At 41.8% G+C, this 19976-nt stretch overlaps 1 protein-coding gene across 2 annotated transcripts in view; it reads right to left on the reverse strand.

Annotated features, from left to right (window-relative positions):
* Positions 1–19976, reverse strand: part of JADE3 (jade family PHD finger 3) — a 93159-nt gene that overhangs the window by 37664 nt on the left and 35519 nt on the right. The window contains exons 1-5 of one of the 2 annotated variants that reach the window (XM_088458760.1): positions 8110–8128; positions 5834–5893; positions 5353–5435; positions 683–840; positions 349–539 (exon numbers count right to left, since the gene is read on the reverse strand). In XM_088458760.1, the coding sequence (XP_088314886.1) occupies positions 349–539; positions 683–840; positions 5353–5435; positions 5834–5882 (481 nt within the window). In that variant the 5' untranslated portion in view covers positions 5883–5893; positions 8110–8128. Of the gene's footprint in view, positions 1–348; positions 540–682; positions 841–5352; positions 5436–5833; positions 5894–8109; positions 8129–19976 lie in introns of those variants that run through there. The other variant, XM_088458754.1, reaches the window with a different exon arrangement.

The following is a 19976-nucleotide window of genomic DNA, read 5'->3' on the forward strand; positions in this document are numbered from 1 at the left end:
TTTAAAAAGGTCTTAAAAAAGTTACTGAAATATAAACAGATACATGTTTTTTTTCCCACTAAATTAAAATGATAATCTTTTTAAATTCAATACCGTGCAGACTCTCTCTTTAAATAGAAAGGGTGATGCAACAGATTTTGCTACCACTGTAATAAGAAATTAGTCTAAAAAGAAATGATTTTCCTGTATTGCAGATTGGCAATAGTAATTATACTAAACAACTCCACAGCCCCCAACACCACACACATATACACTTTATCTAATGACTTCTCCATTTCAAGATTTTAAACAAGTAGCTATAGGGTGACATATCCAGCAGAAACTTTGTATCCTGTCTGCAATGATTACCCATGTCCGCCAGCTCAAGATTGCACTGTTGAAGCCACAGCAGGTCCATATCATCAAGGTCATATCGACACATACTTTCTGCCAACTCCAAAATATTGATGTATCCAGGCTCTGCTGGCTCCTGGCTGGAGCAGTGTATGTACTTTCGTGGACGTGAGTAAAGAACCTCCTTCACTTTTTCTGCAATCACCCTAAAGATCAAGAAAGCAGTACAGTCTTTTCAGAAAAAAGAAGAAACCAAATTTATCACAGTTAAAAAAACCTTCATATTTCCATAAACTAATTTTACTAAATCCAAACTAAATAAAGCAAATGCACACAACTCCAGTTTCACCTGAGGGAAGGTTGTGGGATGGAATCTGGGTTAGCGGGTACTTGGACTCCCTTCTCCCATTCCTGCTTCCAAGTGTCTGTGAAGCGGTAATATTCATCCGTGTTGACATGTTGGGAATCTGGAATCTTCATGGCACTAATTAGGTCTTTACGGAATACCTAAGGCAAAGCCATAGACATGGAATTTAGCTGGCAAATTGGCCTAGGATCAGTGTTAGTCTAGGCCACCATGCAAACAGATCTGCTTTTGATATTAATGCTTTTAAACTGGGAAAGTGGAGGTGGGGTTGATGGAAACCACCAGATACTTGCTATTATTTTTCTATAATGTACTAGATAAACGATAATAATCTGGGCAGCACCTCCACTTTTCCTTAAGAGAAGCTTTAGTAAAACTAAAGGTTACCTCACAGTGCAGCACCAGCAGGAACTGTAATTACATAAGAGCCATGCAACGCAGCCACGAGAGAGTGCCTCTAAGCTACATTAGGCTAAACATTGTAACCTTTATCGTATAAAGTACTAGGGGTTAGGTTGTATGGCATTCTACTGTTTGAATCCCCTTATCCAGTGGTACTGCGTTGAGTGCTCACTTCGGCAGCACATATACTAAAATTAGAACAAGGCAATAAAAAATAGCAAGATATCACCCAAAATGGTGATCCATATTTGGAACTACGCGCCCCACAGCCCGGTCTAACAGAGCTCTGCCTATCTTAGCATCCATATTGCTCGTTCGCTCTCATGACATTTCTGGGAGTATAGCATATGGCGCATGCAGTATTCCTCCCGTCTATACTTTCATGGGAAGGCCGGGCCCTGGAACACTCTTACATGTAGAGCGGCACTTATGGGTACGAAGTTTCCTTAGTCTAATACTATAAAGCAGTACATATGCACAGACAGTGTAATGGTTAGCATTGCTGCCTCACAACGCTAAGGTCGTAGTTTCTATTTCTGCTACGGCCCTCACTGTGTTCTCCCTGCACCTCAGAGATACTCGTTCAGACAAATTATATATATATATATATATATATATATATATATATATATATATATATATACACACACACATACATATATATATGCATGTATATGTGCATCGATGGGTGTGTATACAGATGTGTGCTTTAGGGTACAATTAGTCCAATGCAGCACGAAAGGTTGTACAGGTTAGCATTCTGCCTCTCAGCAAAGGTGTTTGTTTCTCAAAGAATTTTATGTTAAAAGGTGATTGAGAGATTATATATATATATATATATATATATATATATATATAGCTACAGGGTTTGCTGGCATTGGAATTATTGCTTTAAGCTTAACTCCATTATCTAATCTCTCCCTACTGATGAGATAGGCACTCTCTAGCTCCTCCGCATAATAAGAGAACGTTCAGTTGTGTAGATGCATATTCTGTATATGTACATCCCTATGCAGCACTCTCCGATTACTGATCTGTATTGTCGGGTTTTTCCTTAATCCAGTTCCTTTAGTCTAAGAGTTCTTCAATCCTTCTTGTGAGTATTAATAAATACTTGCACTGTTGCGATCCTGTGAATTACAGAATTTGGTCTCTTAGTGGGACCATGTTTTCACTAACAAACGCGCTAGTGTCTTCAAGAAGGGCGTTTGTTGTGCAGGGAGGCTGCGTCAGCTATGCGGCAGCTCCAGCCTCACATAATCGTTTCCCTGCATAGCCGTGTCTTCTTTTGGAAGAGCTATTAATCCATCCTGGAGGGACAAGTGTTGTCTGTCAATTATACTCTGTAGTTTTGTCCTTGTTGATGGATCGGGGTTCCCAATCTTTTCAACCTATTGGAAGGACAGTAGTTCTCTTCTCAGAAATCGCAGGGTTGTTTCTAGGTTGCTGCCATTTGTTTCCTTTACGGCTTTTCCTTTTTTTTCCCATCTATTCAATGGGAATGGAGTAGTTTTATTCTGGCTCACCTCTATTGGGTCGGTATACTTTTTATTATTTCATTCTGGGTCGTTAAGTTTTCACTTGTGACTTGCTGTATACGTCCTGTTTCTTACCAGGTTTGTTTTCCAGATAGCAAAGACAATTAGGGATTACTGGTTCCTGCTGACATCTGACCTGCTCTGTGTTATATACATGCCTCCCTTGGGGCATGCCTTATTGCTTCTTGTTCTGTTTGTTGTTTAGCCTTGTTGGTCCCTTTATCAACCCATTGTTTTCCTCTGGGATGGGGGCATATATCTGATTCTAATTGAGAACTGTCAATTATTCTTGCTTGACACACATGCGCTCCCAGTTGGGTATTCCAATTAGTCCATGTCCTCTCTCTAGGGTATGGTAACATGGGCTCTCTGACTTATTTAGCGTTCTCTTGTCAGTACTACCGGCCCCCGGTGTTGGTCTTCCCATGGTTGGTACTTGGTAAGAGACTCTTGACCTTTTCCACGTTGGCTAGTTTATCTTACCAGTTTTTGTTATGCTCCAAGCCCTGCTGTATCTTTTACCGGTATGGTGGCTACAGCCGTGGTCTTGGGACCTCGGGCGTTCCAGTTTATCTTTTTTTTTTTTTTGCAGCTTGGCCTTGGGCCAGGAAGCCAGTATTCCGGAACCCTTCCATCACATTTGGAAGTCCGCTGTAGCTTGCTGTTCACGCAGTGTTTTTTACTCTACTCTTGTTTCGGCTGTCCCAGATTCATAGTTTCCCAGGCGGGAATAGATGCTGGTCTTCACCTGGGTTCGCTGAGGGTGCAGATTTTGCCTTCTCTATCTGTTTTCAGCATCACTTGCCCTGCTACCTGATCTCCAAGCCTTCGGCAAGGAATTCTTGAGTCCAGTCACTTGGTACCTCCTCCTGCTCAATGGTATTTCAACCTGGTGGTGTTTTCCTACATCAAGCCCATTTTATCTCTTCAATCGGATGGGTTTGAGCTCCTAAACTATATGGACCTCAAGTATGGCTCGGAGCCGTAGTTCTATGGTTGGTTCTTGCTTTCGCCTGATAGTGTCAGAGCTTGCGGCTGTCCGGTCATTCTCCCCATTTTATTTTTCATTACATTCGGAATGTGCTTAGCATGTAACCGGCCTCTTTTGTAACTAGATAGACCTTCATTCTTGTGGTTCTTCTTGGTCAGCTACAGCTGCATCTTCTAGAAGTGCTTATGTTTTTTCTTGAGTCTTGTTCTCATATTGCTTCCATGCTACAACAGGTTTTTGTTGGTGCTCTTTGTCACACTTTGATTTCAGTGGGCTTCTCAAGGTGCTTGTTTGTCAGCTTGCCATGTGGCTGTTGGGTACACAGCTCATTCCTGTTATGCTCTATCGTTTTTTTCTCTGGCTACCCCTATTTTCTGTTGGTCGTGGTTCTGCAAGTTCCCAGCGCCTTCCCAGCCAGGAGGTCTGCTTTGGGACGTTCCCATGGTACATACTCCAGTGTCCCCTAATGGATGAAGGAGAAAATAGGAGTTTGGTACTTACCGATAAACCCCTTTCTCCGAATCCATAGGGGACACTGGATGCCCTCCCAGCGCCGTTCCTTGTTGGTTTTTTGGAGAGGTTTTCAGCTGCATCTCGATTGTCTGCAGCGTGTTTTTTGTTGCCTCTGTTGGCTGTTCTTGGACCTTCTTAGTTGGTTCCTCCTTCTGTTTGTATCTCCTCCTCTATTGGTCTGCTATCCGTCTCTGGTCGGCTTGGTTAATCTTAGCTGAGTTCAGGTGGGGTATAGATGGGAAGGAGCCAGCTACTCTTCTGAAGAAATTTAAAGTGCCAGGCTCCACTCATCACCCATCTATACCCCATGGTACATACGCCAGTGTCCCCTATGGATTCAGAGAAAGGGATTTATCGGTAAGTACCAAAATCCAATTTTTCATGGCATAGGATGAATTACATTAATTCGAGAATTACTATATTCACAATTATATAGTGCATACTTATTCCACAGCGCTTACTCTAAATAAGAACTGCATATTCTTCTTTTTATATTACACATTAAAATGGGGTTAATAATATAATACTTTGGTAGGGCATTCCTCCCATTGGAACCACAATTTACACTATTTAGTAGGGTCCCCGATACTCATATTGTAGCTCTCTCCGTAGCAGGCGAGATCTACAGTTACAGCTGTAACTGAAACTCAGGGGCTCGAGGAAAACTGGCAACAGCTGAAACAGACCGTTGGGCACACGGTGAATACCAACTCTTTATGTATACCCATGATGCAAATATGTGAATAAAGCTTCTTCAATGATTCGAGTGCTGGTTCTGCCTTTTCTATTTGAATTGGATGAGTGTTTCTATGGATTATGTTTAAACCCTGCACCTTCTGTTTTGCATAGGATTGAGTGCAGCCTCATACATACATGCATACACACACACACGTGCTTGCATAGGCTTGGTACTCATAGTCCAATTGACAGTAAATAAGGATGCCCTCCACAATGTAAGTATGTAAACAAACCAAGAGGAGAAGGCAGCGGCACTCCAATGTAAATAACTTGTAGTATAAAGGGTCCGAGGACTTGGTATATACTTTACTTCAAGGTTTCAAACCGTCTTTCGTCAGGAATGTCTTTTGTCAGCTGTAGTAGCAATTTTCTTGACTACTACAGCAGTTTACAGATCATTAAAGTAGGCTGAAACAATGACATTACAGATTCTGAAACTTAAACGTCTCTAGAGGCCTGCTGCTATATACCTCTGCAGATTTCTTTTCTTCCTCTGTAGTGTTTTTGTCTTTGTTCCTGTATTGAAAACAGGAAGAAAAGGAGGTTGACGGACCTGCAAATAAAATAAGAAAACATTACTGGAGATGCATTACTAAAATAATGGTTTGCTTTAAATTAAGCACCATTGCATTGATTACTAGAGCTTATAGTTATAATGGGAAAACTCATTGATAAAACTCATAAAATGATACTTATGAAAAAGTTACTTTATGCCATCTACCATCCTAACAAAATTCACGAAAATCTGGAGATGGTCGGGTGGAAAAGTTATAACAGACCAAGTTCATTAAGAAAAGTTTATGCTTTTACTACTATCTAGACCACTGCAGCTCACACCTTTCATAGCGGTAAACTATTCAATTGAAGAGAGAACCTAAATCTACATGCCTTGCAATGACAATAAACCTTCTAGCATAAGCAGTAGGTCCAGTGACGATTAGCGTGACTTACTCTCATTGTCTGAGCTGTCGCTGCTGCTGAGGTGCCTGAGACGTTTCATCCTGACGCATCCTAGAGAAACAAAAAAAAAGGTATAGAAATAACAAACACCAAAATAAAAAATGTAGACAAAACTCAACTGCAGCAAAGAGTCTGTTTTTCCCCAATATAACACTTCTACACACAAAGATAATTTTAAGCATTTAACGGACTTTGTTCAAAACATTAAAAATCGTTTTCTTGTCAATATTCCAAAAATCAAAATACCCCGATCTATAAAGCATTAAATTCAATTTAGGTCAATTTCACTGTAAGCTGTAGCATTTAGAAGAGTTAAGTAGATTGTAAACTATACTGCAGGGAATATCTGATTAATGTGCTACAAAGTACAAGGTTTGTCTATGCCATTAACCATATAGTTGACCAACACTTTCTGTGAAAAATATTACGTCACAGGTGTGCTTTGTATATATTAATAAGAATGTATTTAAAATCTTATTAAAGTTAAAAAATAGAAAAATACTTTTACCCTACATTGTCCAGTATGGATCAGGCAGAAACCAGATGTGTTTGTGCTGCCTTCCCAGCTCCCAAGTACTAACAATGCTAGAATACAATGCTAAAAGCCACAGAGTACCTCTTTGCAGGATTCATATGAACCCCATATGGGCAAATACGTATGAATGGGCTGGCAGTATTCAGGCTGATACAACCAAATTCCCTCATAGAAATCAAAAGGCAGCAGCGCCAGAGCCCCCTCTGATAGCAATGGAAGGATTACAATGAATCCTGATGGTATGCTGCCCCTTCAGGTCCCAGGGAGCAATGCAGCACAACTGAGCTCAAGTTGCTATGAAATACAGTAGTTGGTAGTTAGCGTGTATGTGAGATTTAATGACTATGGGAGAGATGTATCATGCCTTCTATAGAGTGGAGAATGGACAAATGGAAAAGTTGCCCATAGCAACCAATCAGCTTCTACCTATCATTTTAAAGAATTTACTAGATCAATGATAACTAATAGTTGATCAGTTGCTATGGTCAACCTTTCCACTTGTACACTATTTGGGAGGCTTGATACATTTCCCCCTAAAAGTACCAGCTCAAACTGTGTGAAGCTAGAGTGTAGGAGAGGTTTAGCCTGCCCACTATTTCCCGACATTTAATTAATTACATAACTATATTGCATTTGTTATGTAATTAACATTTAGTAAAGAGATTACCTAGAATATAATAATATGAAATGGTCTAAGATAATTACACAGGAGGGGGTGCTTTTTCTGCAAAGCAACACTAATGCAGTCCAAGATCGTGATATGCGCAGGGCCACTCAGGCAAGCAACTGGAAAAAAATTACCCTAGAACTCAAACTAACATTCAATGTATGAATATCATTTTAACATGTTTCTTCATCACATCCCTTATATAGTGCAAAAAGCACCCAGCCCACCGCTGCAATAGTCTAAGTGCAGACACCACCCGCGGGTCGCAGTGTCCCGCGGGTGGGGAAAAACTGCGGTGTAGCAGTCTCCGCCATTCACAATGACAGCAGCGCTTGGGGTCAGCCCGGCAAGTCTAAGTGCCGGGCACGACCCCAAGAGTGACGAAAAAGGGAAGCATCATAGACACGCCCGTTTCCTTGGCCACACACTCTTTTTGGGAACGCACAGATGTGCCATTTCTCTAGGTCTGGTGCCTGACCTAGAGTTAACACTACTTATAATGTTGGAAAAAAAATGACTTTTTTTTTTTTTTTTTAAGTGTCTTTAAAAATGGCCACATTAATATTGTGATGAAGCATCAGAACACACTGGGGGAGATGTATCAAACCTTCGAGAGAGAAAGTGGAGAATTTGCCCAAAGCAACCAATCCGCTTTTAACTTTCACTTTATAGATTGTGCTAGATAAAGGACCGTTATAAGCTGACTGGTTGCTAAAGACAACTTCCCCCAAGTTATCCCTTTCAAAAGTTTGATAAATCTCCCCCATTTTCAGATCGGAGTACCAACATGAAACGTTCATACAGCAGAAGCAGTAGATTAACCCATGGCTGGCAACAAAAGTTTGAGAGAATACACCAGTGTTTGGTGTTATTGTCTTGTTGAAAAACCAGTAAGCGCAAACCAGATGGGATGGCATGGTGCTGCAGAATGCTGTGGTAGCCATGCTGGTTAAGTGTGCCTTGAATTTTGAATAAATCACCAACAGTGTCACCAGCAAAGCACCCTCACACCTCCTCCTCCATGCTTCACAGTGGGAACCACACATGCAGAAACCATCCGCTCACCTTCTCTGCGTCTCACAAAGACACGGCGCTTGGAACCAAAAATCTCACATTTGGACTCATCAGACCAAAGTACAGATTTCCACTTGTCTAATGTCCATTCCTTGTGTTTCTTGGACCAAACAATTCTCTTCTTCTTGTTGTTCATCCTCAGCAGTGGCTTCTTCGCACCAATATGACCATGAAGGCCTGATTCACGCAGTCTCCTCTGAATAGTTGATCTTGAAATTTGTCTGATACTTGAACTCTGTGAAGACTTCATGTGGTCTCCAATCTGAGGTGCTGTTATGTAGCTGTTTCTGAGGCTGGTAACTCTAATGAACTTATCTTCTGCAGCAGAGGTAACTCTTGGTCTTCCTTTCCTGGGGCGGTCCTCATGAGAGCCAGTTTCATCATAGCGTTTGATGGTTTTTGCAACTGCACTTGAGGATACATTCAAAGTTCTTGAAATTTTCCGTATAGACTGACCTTCATGTCTTAATGTAATGATGGACTGTCGTTTCTCTTTACTGAGTTGAGTGGTTGGTGCCATAATATGGATTACAACAGTAGTCAAATAGTGGTGTCCACTGTGTACTAACCCTACCTCTGCACAACACAACTGATGGTTTCAAACACATTAAGGCGGCAAGTAATTCCACAGATGGACTCTTGACAAGGCACACCTGTTAATTCAAAACCATTCCAGGAGACTACCTCATGAAGCTGATCGAGAGAATGCCAAGAGTGTGCAAAGCTGTCATCAAAGAAAAAGGGGGCTACTTTGAGGAATCTAAAATATAAAACATATTTTGATTTAACACTTTTTTTTGTTTACAACATAATTCCATGTGTGTCCTTTCATAGTTTTGATGTCTTCAGTATTAATCTACTATGTTGAAAATAACTGAAATAAACAAAAACCATTTTATGAGAAGGTGTGTCCAAACTTTTTGACTGGTACTGTATATAAATATATTTTTTTTGTGGTGAAAAACACATACTTTATCCTGTTTACAACTATTAGATTTGAGTCTTCTCTATATACATAAATAATTCTAAAAGCCTACTAATATATGGAAAGGAGTTTTCTATACTGTCATGTATATTTAAATAGGGTGGCACTTATGCACAGGGAATACCAGACCTATTCAGGAGGATAATATGCTCTGTGACATGGTAACATATTACAAATATATAATAAATTAGGACTACGCTTCTGAAACCAAATAACCAAAGGGCAGTTCCAAGATATATTATATGTAATTCAACAGACAACTTTTTTATGAACACATCTTTAATTTTCTTGAGCGCCAATAGTATCCAATATTTTTTAACCAATATATTTCACTGTAAAATAGACTTAAGATATGGAATTAGTTTTTTCAATAGTAATTAATAAAAGTTACATTTTAATATTCTACTTTTTGTGCACCTGTTACGACAACTTTTTCCCTTCCTGATCTCATGTAATCAATTTGTTTGGGCAGTAACCCCAGATATACAGCCATGGCCAAAAGTTTTGAGAATGACACAAGTATTGGATTTCACAAATGCCAACAGTAAAGCATCCTGAGACCATTCATGTGTAGGGTTGCTTCTCAGCCAAGGGAGTGGGCTCACTCACAATTTTGCCTAAGAACACAGCCATGAATAAAGAATGGCACCAAAACATCCTTCAAGAGCAACTTCTCCCAACCATCCAAAAACAGTTTGGTGACGAACAATGCCTTTTCCAGCATGACGGAGCACCTTGCCATAAGGCAAAAGTGACAACTAAGTGGTTTGGGGAACAAAACATCAAAATTTTGGGTCCATGGCCAGGAAACTCCTCACACCTTAATCCCATTGAGAACTTGTGGTCAATCCTCAAGAGGTGGTTGAACAAACAAAAACCCACAAATACTGACAAACTCCAAGCATTGATTAGGCAAGAATGGGAGGCCATCATTCAGTATGTGACCCAGAATTTGATTGACAGCATGCCAGGGCTAATTGCAGAGGTCGTGAAAAGGAAGTGTGAACACTGCAAATATTGACTCTTTGCATAAACTGAATGTAATTCTCAGTGAAAGCCTCTGACACTTATGAAATGCTTGTAATTTTACTTCAGTATACCATAGTAACATTGGGACAAAAAGGTCTAAAAACACTGAAGCAGCAGACTTTGTGAAAACCAATACTTGTGTCATTCTCAAAACTTTTGGCCATGGTTATAGATTTCCTAATATATTTGATTGGGGTATAGTTTAGATACATTTAGTCATACTATTCATGATTTATGTGTGCAGACATATGATATTTTTGTTCTTTTGCAAGCTTGATTGCCTAACAAGGGTTTTTATAACTCTTTCTTGGTTTTGACACTGAGGTGAAAATGGAGCATTTTATCAATGTAACTGTTGAAGCCCTGTGTTCTGTGCGCCTATTAAAACAACCACTATTTCCCTTCCTGCAATCAAGCCTGCAAAATAATCTCTAAATAATGTCTAATGAGAAGACAAGTAGACAACATACAAAATAAAGGGCTTGTTAGACTTGGAATGTCGTAGGTTTCGGTAAATGTTGCAAAACGGTGGTTGCAGCAGGAAGAATGTCCCTATCCCTAAACTATATGTTGGCATTTCGCAAAATGTCTTCAAATTCCCTTGTCGACATTTACGATGTTGACATGTTAGCTGTTGACATTTCAACAATGTTAACATTGTGATTGTTGACATGCTGACCGATTCACCAAGACAGAGCAGAACATAAAAAATGCTGCTAAAGATTGTATGTGTGTGAAATAGAACACCAGTTAAAGTATAGACAAAGCCTTGTACTTTGTCCTACCTTGGCAGGCTGTTAGAAGCCCTTTTAATTAATACATCTCAAAGCTTATAGAGGAAGAGGTTTGTATATCCGCACAAAAAAAAAAAAAAATATATAATCTCATAAGTTAATTACCAACGTATAAGCATAAATAGGTCCCAGTTCAGGGTGTGATAATCACTCAAGTTGGTGGTGCTCCCTAGAGCCACTAGTAGATATGTATAGAAAAAGGAGAAAGAAGGCTCTTTTTCTGGGGCACTCTTTATTATGATGAAAATATGTTAAAATCTAACAGAAGCTCTTTTACTATGCAATGGTGTACGAGCCTTACTACAGGTGAAACGCGCGTCCAGCGGCATATGAGGACATTGTCTGGCATGTGAACACGCCGACCATCATAATCATCTTCTGATATCTACTAAGGATAACGGTATCACACTGTCAGACCTCCGTGTTTGCCCCTGTTTTCTTTATTTAAATAAGCCTCTTTCTGTGATTCCACAATTATAAGTGTATCTTTTATACAGACAGGAGTCTTGTCTATGTGTTGTGTGTTTTTTTGCACTTTATCTGTCATTTCCAACTGTGATGTTGTACTAGATATATCCAGGTCGGCATTTGCTAGTGACGGGTAGCACACGCACACACCAATCTATGTATACCAGAAATAGCACTAGTATGATTATCTGATGACACTGCGTGGTATTAAACTTTTCTTATCACTTGCTTTATATGTGGATGGTATAATCAAACAGACACAAACATGTTTGTGTCTCTACATCTCCCACTGTCGTAATATATTCATACAGAACAGATCACAGAGCTGTACATCAACAACAGAAATTTGCTTGCATACCAGTGTGATAATAGCTTTACCAGTAAAAAGTATCATTGTAGGGCACAATGTATGATTTATGCATGACAGACTCGCAGCGAAACTAATCTGTGTCAAAATTTATGAGCGTACTATCCATTGGGAAGAGCTCAGCTGAGAATTTTGTGTGACATATTATTTGTGTTACTATTGTGATGTTCCCATGCTCCATAATCCTATATATTATGTAGAGGAGCAGTTTAAGAACACAGCATAAGGGATTTCTCTGTATATGCAGTGTTTTAGGGTTCATGAAGGAAATCAGAGAACAACAGTTCTTATATGTTGAAATAACATTTGAGAATTTTCGCCTTTTGCTAATTGTATTTTGTGATTTCTATCTTCTGAATAATCACTGTCCCTGCTTGATGTGACAATTTTATTTTTGCTGAGAGTCAGCATCTTAGAGAAATTAATAAGTCCCTCAACATATTCCTAGGGAAATATTTCACTATTATCCTGTGAAACACACCCCCCCCCCCTTTTTTCTTTTTGGAGACATATTTTTAATGGATGAATATTAAAAGTTAGATTTAACATATATTTCATCATAATTAAGAGTGCCCCAGAAAAAGAGCCTTCTTTCTCCTTTTTCTATACACATCTCAAAGCTTCCCTGCACTATACTGTACCACTGCCGGCCCGGACAACCTGTCTCCCGGTGTTGTGAAACTACAAGTGCCTGCATGCTCTGCCAGCTGATAGAGACTGGCAATCTCACAATGGGGTAGATGTATGATAGCGGCACTTAACATGCTGCTACATCGCTTCCTGCTTCGCCTCTTTACCGAGGCGAAGCAGGAAGCACTACTGATGAGATGTATGAACATCTCATTGGCCAGAGCGGGGGAGCGATAACTCCCCCCTCCGGCGCTACCCGCTAAAGACCAAAGCGAATCAGCCTAGTGCTGATGTGCTGTGTCTCAGTCCCAGCCGGCTCCACTGAGCATGCGCAGGATCTCGCAAGTATCGCAAGATCCCCGTGTGCAGCCTGGAGTCGGCAGCCGCCGCAGCAGCAGGGAAACCACTGTCCCTGCTGTGGGGGATATGTCAGCGCCAGGCTGTAGCTGTCGATAGCTACAGCAGGCCGAACGGTCAGGCAATCTGACTGTTCATACATGGCCCAGGCTATCGGCGCTGCTATCTTGTATCTAGTGCCCCTGTCATTTACCGACAAACCCCCGATCGTACATCAGGTAGGAGCGGTATTAGCACACACAACGTGCACTGATACCGCTTCTGAGCTTCTAACATCTCCCCCAATGCCTGAAGAGCCACAGGTTGCCTAGGCCTGTACTACTGCATGTAATTCATAAAAGTTCACATAAAACTCCATTATACTGCACCAAGCATTGACACACAAGCGATGTAGGTATCATTGAAAGTGACACGAAGAAAAGCAGATTTGCAAGAAACAGTACAGATCCATTCATTTACATTATTTTTGCGACTACTTTTAGCAGGTTATAAGAATGCCCTTGTATAATTCATATTCACATTTGTATGTAGGAGCCCTCTCAGTACAGAAAGAAAATACCGTAAGATCAAACACCACTGTGTATATTAAAATATAAGCGTAATACATAGCATGTAAATACATGTATGTAACGTGCTAAAAAGCAAGTATATGTAGTAGGCAAATAATAAAAGTATATATTACTCTCCATAGAACTAGTCAGATAAAGATAAGATCTGCATATACTATAATATGTATGTAGTACTATAGCATAACAACCTTTAGAATAATGCCAAAGGACAAATGTCCTGATATTAAAATAATACAGAGTACCTGACGCAATGCCCTACACCTTTTCTGTAATATGATTAGTCAACTTATTAAAGAAGAACAACCAAGTGTGTAATTAAGATTTATGTACATGCAGTGTGTACAGATAAAATACCCCCCAACCTTTGCCCATTTCATGACACATGAAGTTAATATAAAGAAATCAACTCTAACATGTAGTATTTGATTGCAAATATTAGTAAGTTCTGCGTATTACTAAATTCAGTTTTAGCTGACAAATCTAAACCAACGGTAAAAAACGGTTAGCTACTCAAAATAGACTAATGTGACTAGAGCAAGACAGAATGAAAGTCCTGTTTCACACACTGCTGGGGCAGTTCCTGTTTTCCCGAAGGTAGTTTTATAAAACAACAAAACAGATGCAACTTCAGGGCTCCAAAAAGTTTACTACACTATAGAACGCAATATGCAACTAATATTACAGGATGACAAAATTGTGACTCTGCAGCATAAATAAATATGAACAGAAACGGTTTTACATGGATTATAGTGCTTTATGACTAGAAAGAAAGTTAAGTACCTTTTAAGCATGTATCTGATCTGTTCACTTTTCTTAACTGACGAATTCTTTTTCCAAAAACCGCTGCAAAATTGTCGGTTTCTTTTATGATTGAATTAGGTCAAGAACATAATTTGAAAATTATCCATCACTATTTTATCTGAAAAAATAATAAAAAAAAAAAAAAAACACCGTATAACATAAAAATAGCAATTTTTATGTTATACTGTAGTGATGGCCATTGACAGCTGTACCATCGATGGTTCAACCATCGTTAGAAGCCATCAATTGTTTAGCGATTGGTCGAGGAGATCTCGACCACAACTGCCGATGTTTCATAAACATCAATTGAGGGTTGCCATCGATGGTGCAACATTGATTGCCACCAGCAATGGCAAACCACTTGTTTTCAGTCAGACCATAGATGGCCGGTTGCCATCCCTAATCAGAGGTTCTGCGATATCTATCGATATACACACACACACTATATATATTATATTATATATATATATACTGTCGGGTACTGGTAAGAAGGATGATCGGGACAGAAACCGACACATTTGGGTTAATCAAGTTAACCATTTGAGCACAGTGATTAATAAACAGGCAAAAGCATTATGGCCGATTATTACTACTGATAAAGATCTGCATCCACTGCGAAATTCCAAATTAATGCCATGTTCCCGAAGAGGCAAAAATCGAAGGGACTATCTGGTCCATAATGATATTTCATCATTGGGTAAATCCCAGTAGTAATAAATTATTTTTGGGTCAGTCCAAGGTGGATTGTTATAGATGTTCTAACTGTATCACGTGTAGATCGTTACAGACAGGTTCTATTTTTTTTCTATCCATATTCGGGGGTTAAGTATACTATTAGACACTTTGTGACATGTACCACCAAATTCATAGTGTATGTCATTACATGCCCCTGCTCTAAAATATACGTGGGTAAAACAGAGTGTACTCTGAGAATAAGGATGGCGCCGCATCGCTCTGCCATCCAGGCAGCTTTGATTGCAGGTGAGCAACCTGTATCAAGGCATTTTGCTTTGGCCAAACACACCCTTGCCTCTCTCAGTTATAGAATTATTGATCACGTGCCTCCCCTAAACAGAGGAGGTGATCGTGCTCGTACATTCTTACAGTGTGAATAAGAGTGGATTATGCACTTAGATGCACTTTCGCCCCGTGGCCTGAACGAGACACTTGGTCTGCATTGTTTCATTTAATATGTGTTTAATATGTGTATAATAAGAGCTGTTCGCATGTTTACGATGCATTGCCGTTAATCATTTTGTGTTTTGGGGTGGTGGTTAGCAGGTTATAGATCTACTGATTATTCTGTACTACCATATTTAATTAATTTTTTCTAGATTCATCTGGGATTACTATATGTGACTACAGGGTTGTTTGATTAACAGGCAATCTAACAGTACTATACGCACTGGTTTTTATTCATTGTTGTATGTTGTATGTTTTGTAATGTGTACATTAAAGTTTATTTTAGCTTGGAAGGTTGCGAAGGTAACTGTTGTCTGGGGAAATGATGTCACAACCTGGTCTTGTGACTTCCGGTTAGGAGACCAGGAAGTGATGTTTCTGGGACACATGGTGTCTAGCTGCTATTGAAGTGTGGTAAGATTTTAATTGTTTGTATCTTATGCTTGATAAAAGCGCACAATAAAGCGCTGAAACGTTGCATGTACAACTGCTGTCTTTGAATTTTTTATCACGGAGTGCCGCTACGTGGACATTTTGTGTTTGGTCCGTCCTGAGCAGGGCTGACTACGGAGGGCACCCGGTTTCTTTTGCTGTATCCTCATGCAGTGCCGAATTATGGATATATATATATTTATTTTATTATGACCTGGCCCTTCTAAAAACGGGCATCGGGGGAGGAGGAGCTGAGGCCGGAGGAAGTGGCTTATTTTATTATGACCTGGCCCTTCTAAAAACGGGCATCGGGGGAGGAGGAGCTGAGGCCGGAGGAAGTGGCCCGGATACCTAGCACAGCAGCGGCTACCAGAGCCGCCGCTGCTGCTTCTACACAGCAGTGATCACAGCTGTTCTGGAGTCGCAGTGGGAGGGTGCCCCACTGGCGGCTCTGATACATAGCAGTAGTAGCGGCTACCAGAGTCGCCGCTGCTGCTTTTACACAGCAGTGATCACTGTTGTTCCGGAGCCGCAGCGGGAGTGTGTCCCGCTGGCGGCCCGGATACATAGCAGCGGCGGCTACCAGACTGAAGGGGGTGGGGCTGGCTGCCCGATCACTGCTGGCCACAGTAATCGGGTCACAACAGCAGCCGCGGCTACATGAGCCCTAGCTGCTACTTCTATGGAAGTTCGCCGGGAGGGGGTGCCGACGGTGCCCGATCACTGTGGCCAGCAGTGATCGGGACACAAAGGAGGGGGAGCCGCGGGTGTAGAGGGACCAGAAGGTCCCTCTGATATAGGCGGCAGTGGGCAGCTTAACTTCCTGTAGCTGCCAAGTGACCATTTCTGACTGGTTGCATCAGATACGACCATGTCAAGGAAAACCCAGTCTGGTATGGTCGTATCTGATAAGACCGTGCCAGGCAAGTGGTTAAGGGACCCATACACGGTGCAATATGCACCTTACGATGCGACAACCGATCAGATAACCAACATATCGGGCGGTCCCCACACACTGAGGGATTGGGTGGCCGACCGCCCAATATTCCAGCACCCCACACCCGCATTGCGCTGCATGGGACTGTACATCGCTCCCCCAGATCAACTGAACATGCAGAAAGATCTGGAGGAGCGATGCAAAAACCCACGGGAGTGCGCACTGGGCGATATCATACCCACACGGAACAATTTAGCATCGATATCGTACCAATCCGTCGGATCGGCTGCTATATAGCACCGTGTATGGGGGGCCTTTAGCTATCCTAAAAGTCATTACATTACCTCCTTTTCAAGCTCTCTGTGAAAGAGACAGTTCTCTGTGGAAGAGACAGATATGGCTGCCAGTCACAGATTCTCAGCTGGAACTTATTTGTGTGTGGGTAAATCAAGCTTATTCATGGATAAAAGTGCAATTGACCTCAGAGTCTTTTTGGGGACGATTCATTTCTTACACAGGATTTAACTTCCGGGATAAGTGCCCGGGAACTATTCAATTAATTCCCATGACTAGCCCCTAGGCTGGATTTCTGCTCGCACCTTCCTATATTGTGACCAGCACTTAGGGCCCCATTTAACAATACAATTATGTCAGAGGTTCCCAAATATGGTCCACAAGGCTCCCCAACAGTTCAGGTTTTAGAAATATCCATGGTTGTGCACAGGTCACTTGATTAGTACCTCAGACAATTTGATTTAACCACCTGTGCTCAGCCATGGCTATCTCTACAACCTGAACTATTAGGGAGCCTTGAGGACCGCGTTTGGGAACCTTTGCATTATGTCATCCTTTCAATATTTAAAAAACAGCAGTAATCTAAAATAACACCTGTTTGTCACTGCAACGCTCTCATCATTTTTAGATGGCAAGAGTGATGCTGTCCAGCAGCAGCCTTTCCGGATTTAGCGAAGCCTTCCAGGCAGTGCCGGGTTAAATAATCATGCGCAGACTGACCATCGCGCATGACATAGAAGTTCATCGCTGGCAGAGATAGGCTGTCAGCAGCTGAGTGGAGGACCCCGCCAATGAGGAGTAAGTCGCTGGCGAGGTAAGTAATGATGAATACTAGTAGCATATTCATTTGTATCACTGCGATACTAAAAATATGCCCCTGGTATTTAGGATAAATGGGGCCCTTAGTATGGCAGAAGCATCTTAACATGGCTAATCACTTAAAATGTTATTTGTGTACTACCAATTCCCATTTACATGGCAGCAGTAACAATGTTTAAAGTAGGGGTGAGCGGGTTCGGATTTCTGAAATCCGAACCCCCCCGATCCGAGTCCGATCCGAGTCAGGCTCGACTTTTCCCGCCTGACTCGGATTCTGAAATCGAGGCAAAACGTCATCTTCCCGCCTTCCGAGTCTCGCGGGTTTTGGATCCTATATAAGGTACCCGCGTCGGCGCCATTTTCTCACTCGGCTGTGGACAGTGAAGAGGGAGGGTGGGAGTTAGGGCTGGCTGTGCTGTGTAGTGCTGCTGTTGTCCACTACTTCAAAGTCCATAGGGGCTGGCTGTGTTGTGCTGTGCTGCTGTTGTTAATAGGGGCTGTGTCCACTACTTCAAAGTCCATAGGGGCTGGCTGGACTGTGTTGTGCAGTCAGTTGTCCATAGGGGCTGTGTCCACTCCAAAGTCCTGTGCAGTGTCCCAGTCCTAAAGGGGTGCTGTAGTGTTGTCCAGGGGGTGCTCTGTCCATCAGGGGTGCTCCCCTCAAGTGCTAAAAAAATAATATTTTTTTTGTGTTTGTGAATTGTGTGCGCAGTAGCCGCACGTGCATCAACAAAGTAGTGCCAAGCGTGCGCCTGTGTCATAAGTAAAGGGCCGGCTGGCTTGACCGTTAAAGGGTGCTGTAACCCCCAAAAGTACACTCCAAACAAAATAAAAAAATTATTTTCTGTGTTTGTGAATTGTGTGCGCAGTAGCCGCACGTGCATCAACAAAGGAGCAGCGCCAAGCGTGCGCCTGTGTCCCATAAGTAAAGAGCCGGCTGGCTCATTTCTTAAAGGCTGGTGTAACCCACAAAGTGCACTACTCTCCAGCAAAAATAAAAAAATATTTTCTGTGTTTAGCCGCACGTATATATCAAATCGATATAACATAAATGGAGGACCAAACTTTCTCCGATAAAAATAAAATAGAGAAAGATCAAGAACCACTTCCTCCTAGTGCTGAAGCTGCTGCCACTAGTCATGACATAGACGATAACATGCCATCAACGTCGTCTGCCAAGGCCGATGCCCAATGTCATAATAGAGGGCACATACAATCCCAAATGACAAAGTTCAGGAAAATGACCTTGAAAAAAACATTTCAATCAGCTGAAGAGAAACGTAAACTTGCCAATATGCCATTTACGACACGGAGTGGCAAGGAACGGCTAAGGTCGATTCCTAGTATGTTCATGACTAGTGGTTCAGCTTCACATGACGATGGAAGCCCTCCTCCCACTAAAAAAAATCAAAAGAGTTAAGCTGGCAAAAGCACAGCGAAGAACTGTGCTTTCTAAGAAGATATCACAAATCCCCAAGGAGAGTCCAAGTGTGGTGGTGGTTGCGATGCCTGACCTTCCCAGCACTGGACGGGAAGAGGTGGCTCTTTCCACCATTTGCACGACCCCTGCAAGTGCTGAAAGGAGCACCCACAGTCCACTTGCTGATATGCAAATTGAAGATGTCACTGTTGAAGTACAACAGGATGAGGATACTGGTGTAGCTGGCGCTGAGGAGGATTCTGATGGTGATGTGGTTTGTTTAAATCAGGCTCCGGGGGAGACAGTTGTTGTCCGTGGGATGAAAAAGCCCATCACGGTCATGCCTGGGCAGAAGACCAAACATTCCACCTCTTTGGTCTGGCAATATTTCTATCCAAATCCGGACAACAACTGTCTTGCCATATGTACCTTATGTAAAGGTGGAATAAGTAGGGGTAGGGACGTTAACCACCTAGGAACATCCTCCCTTATACGGCACCTGCAGCGCGTTCATAATAAGTTACTGTCAAGTTCAGAAACTTTGGCTAAGACCGTAAGCAGTCCAGGGACACCTAAATCCCGTTGTCCTGTTGTATCCAAGCGCCTGCAAACCATACCGTCAACTCACTCCTCGTCAATTTCCTCCTTAGTCAGGATCGGAAGTAGTCCTGCAGGCCATGTCACTGGCATGACTGACTCTCCTATCGGGGATTCCTCCGGAGGATCCTGCATTGCTACTCCTCCTGTTGCCGCTGCTGCTGGGAGTCGTTCATC

The sequence above is a fragment of the Taudactylus pleione genome, unplaced genomic scaffold (genome assembly GCF_031769625.1).
Source record: "Taudactylus pleione unplaced genomic scaffold, aTauple2 ptg000041l, whole genome shotgun sequence".
Classification (NCBI taxonomy): domain Eukaryota; kingdom Metazoa; phylum Chordata; class Amphibia; order Anura; family Myobatrachidae; genus Taudactylus; species Taudactylus pleione.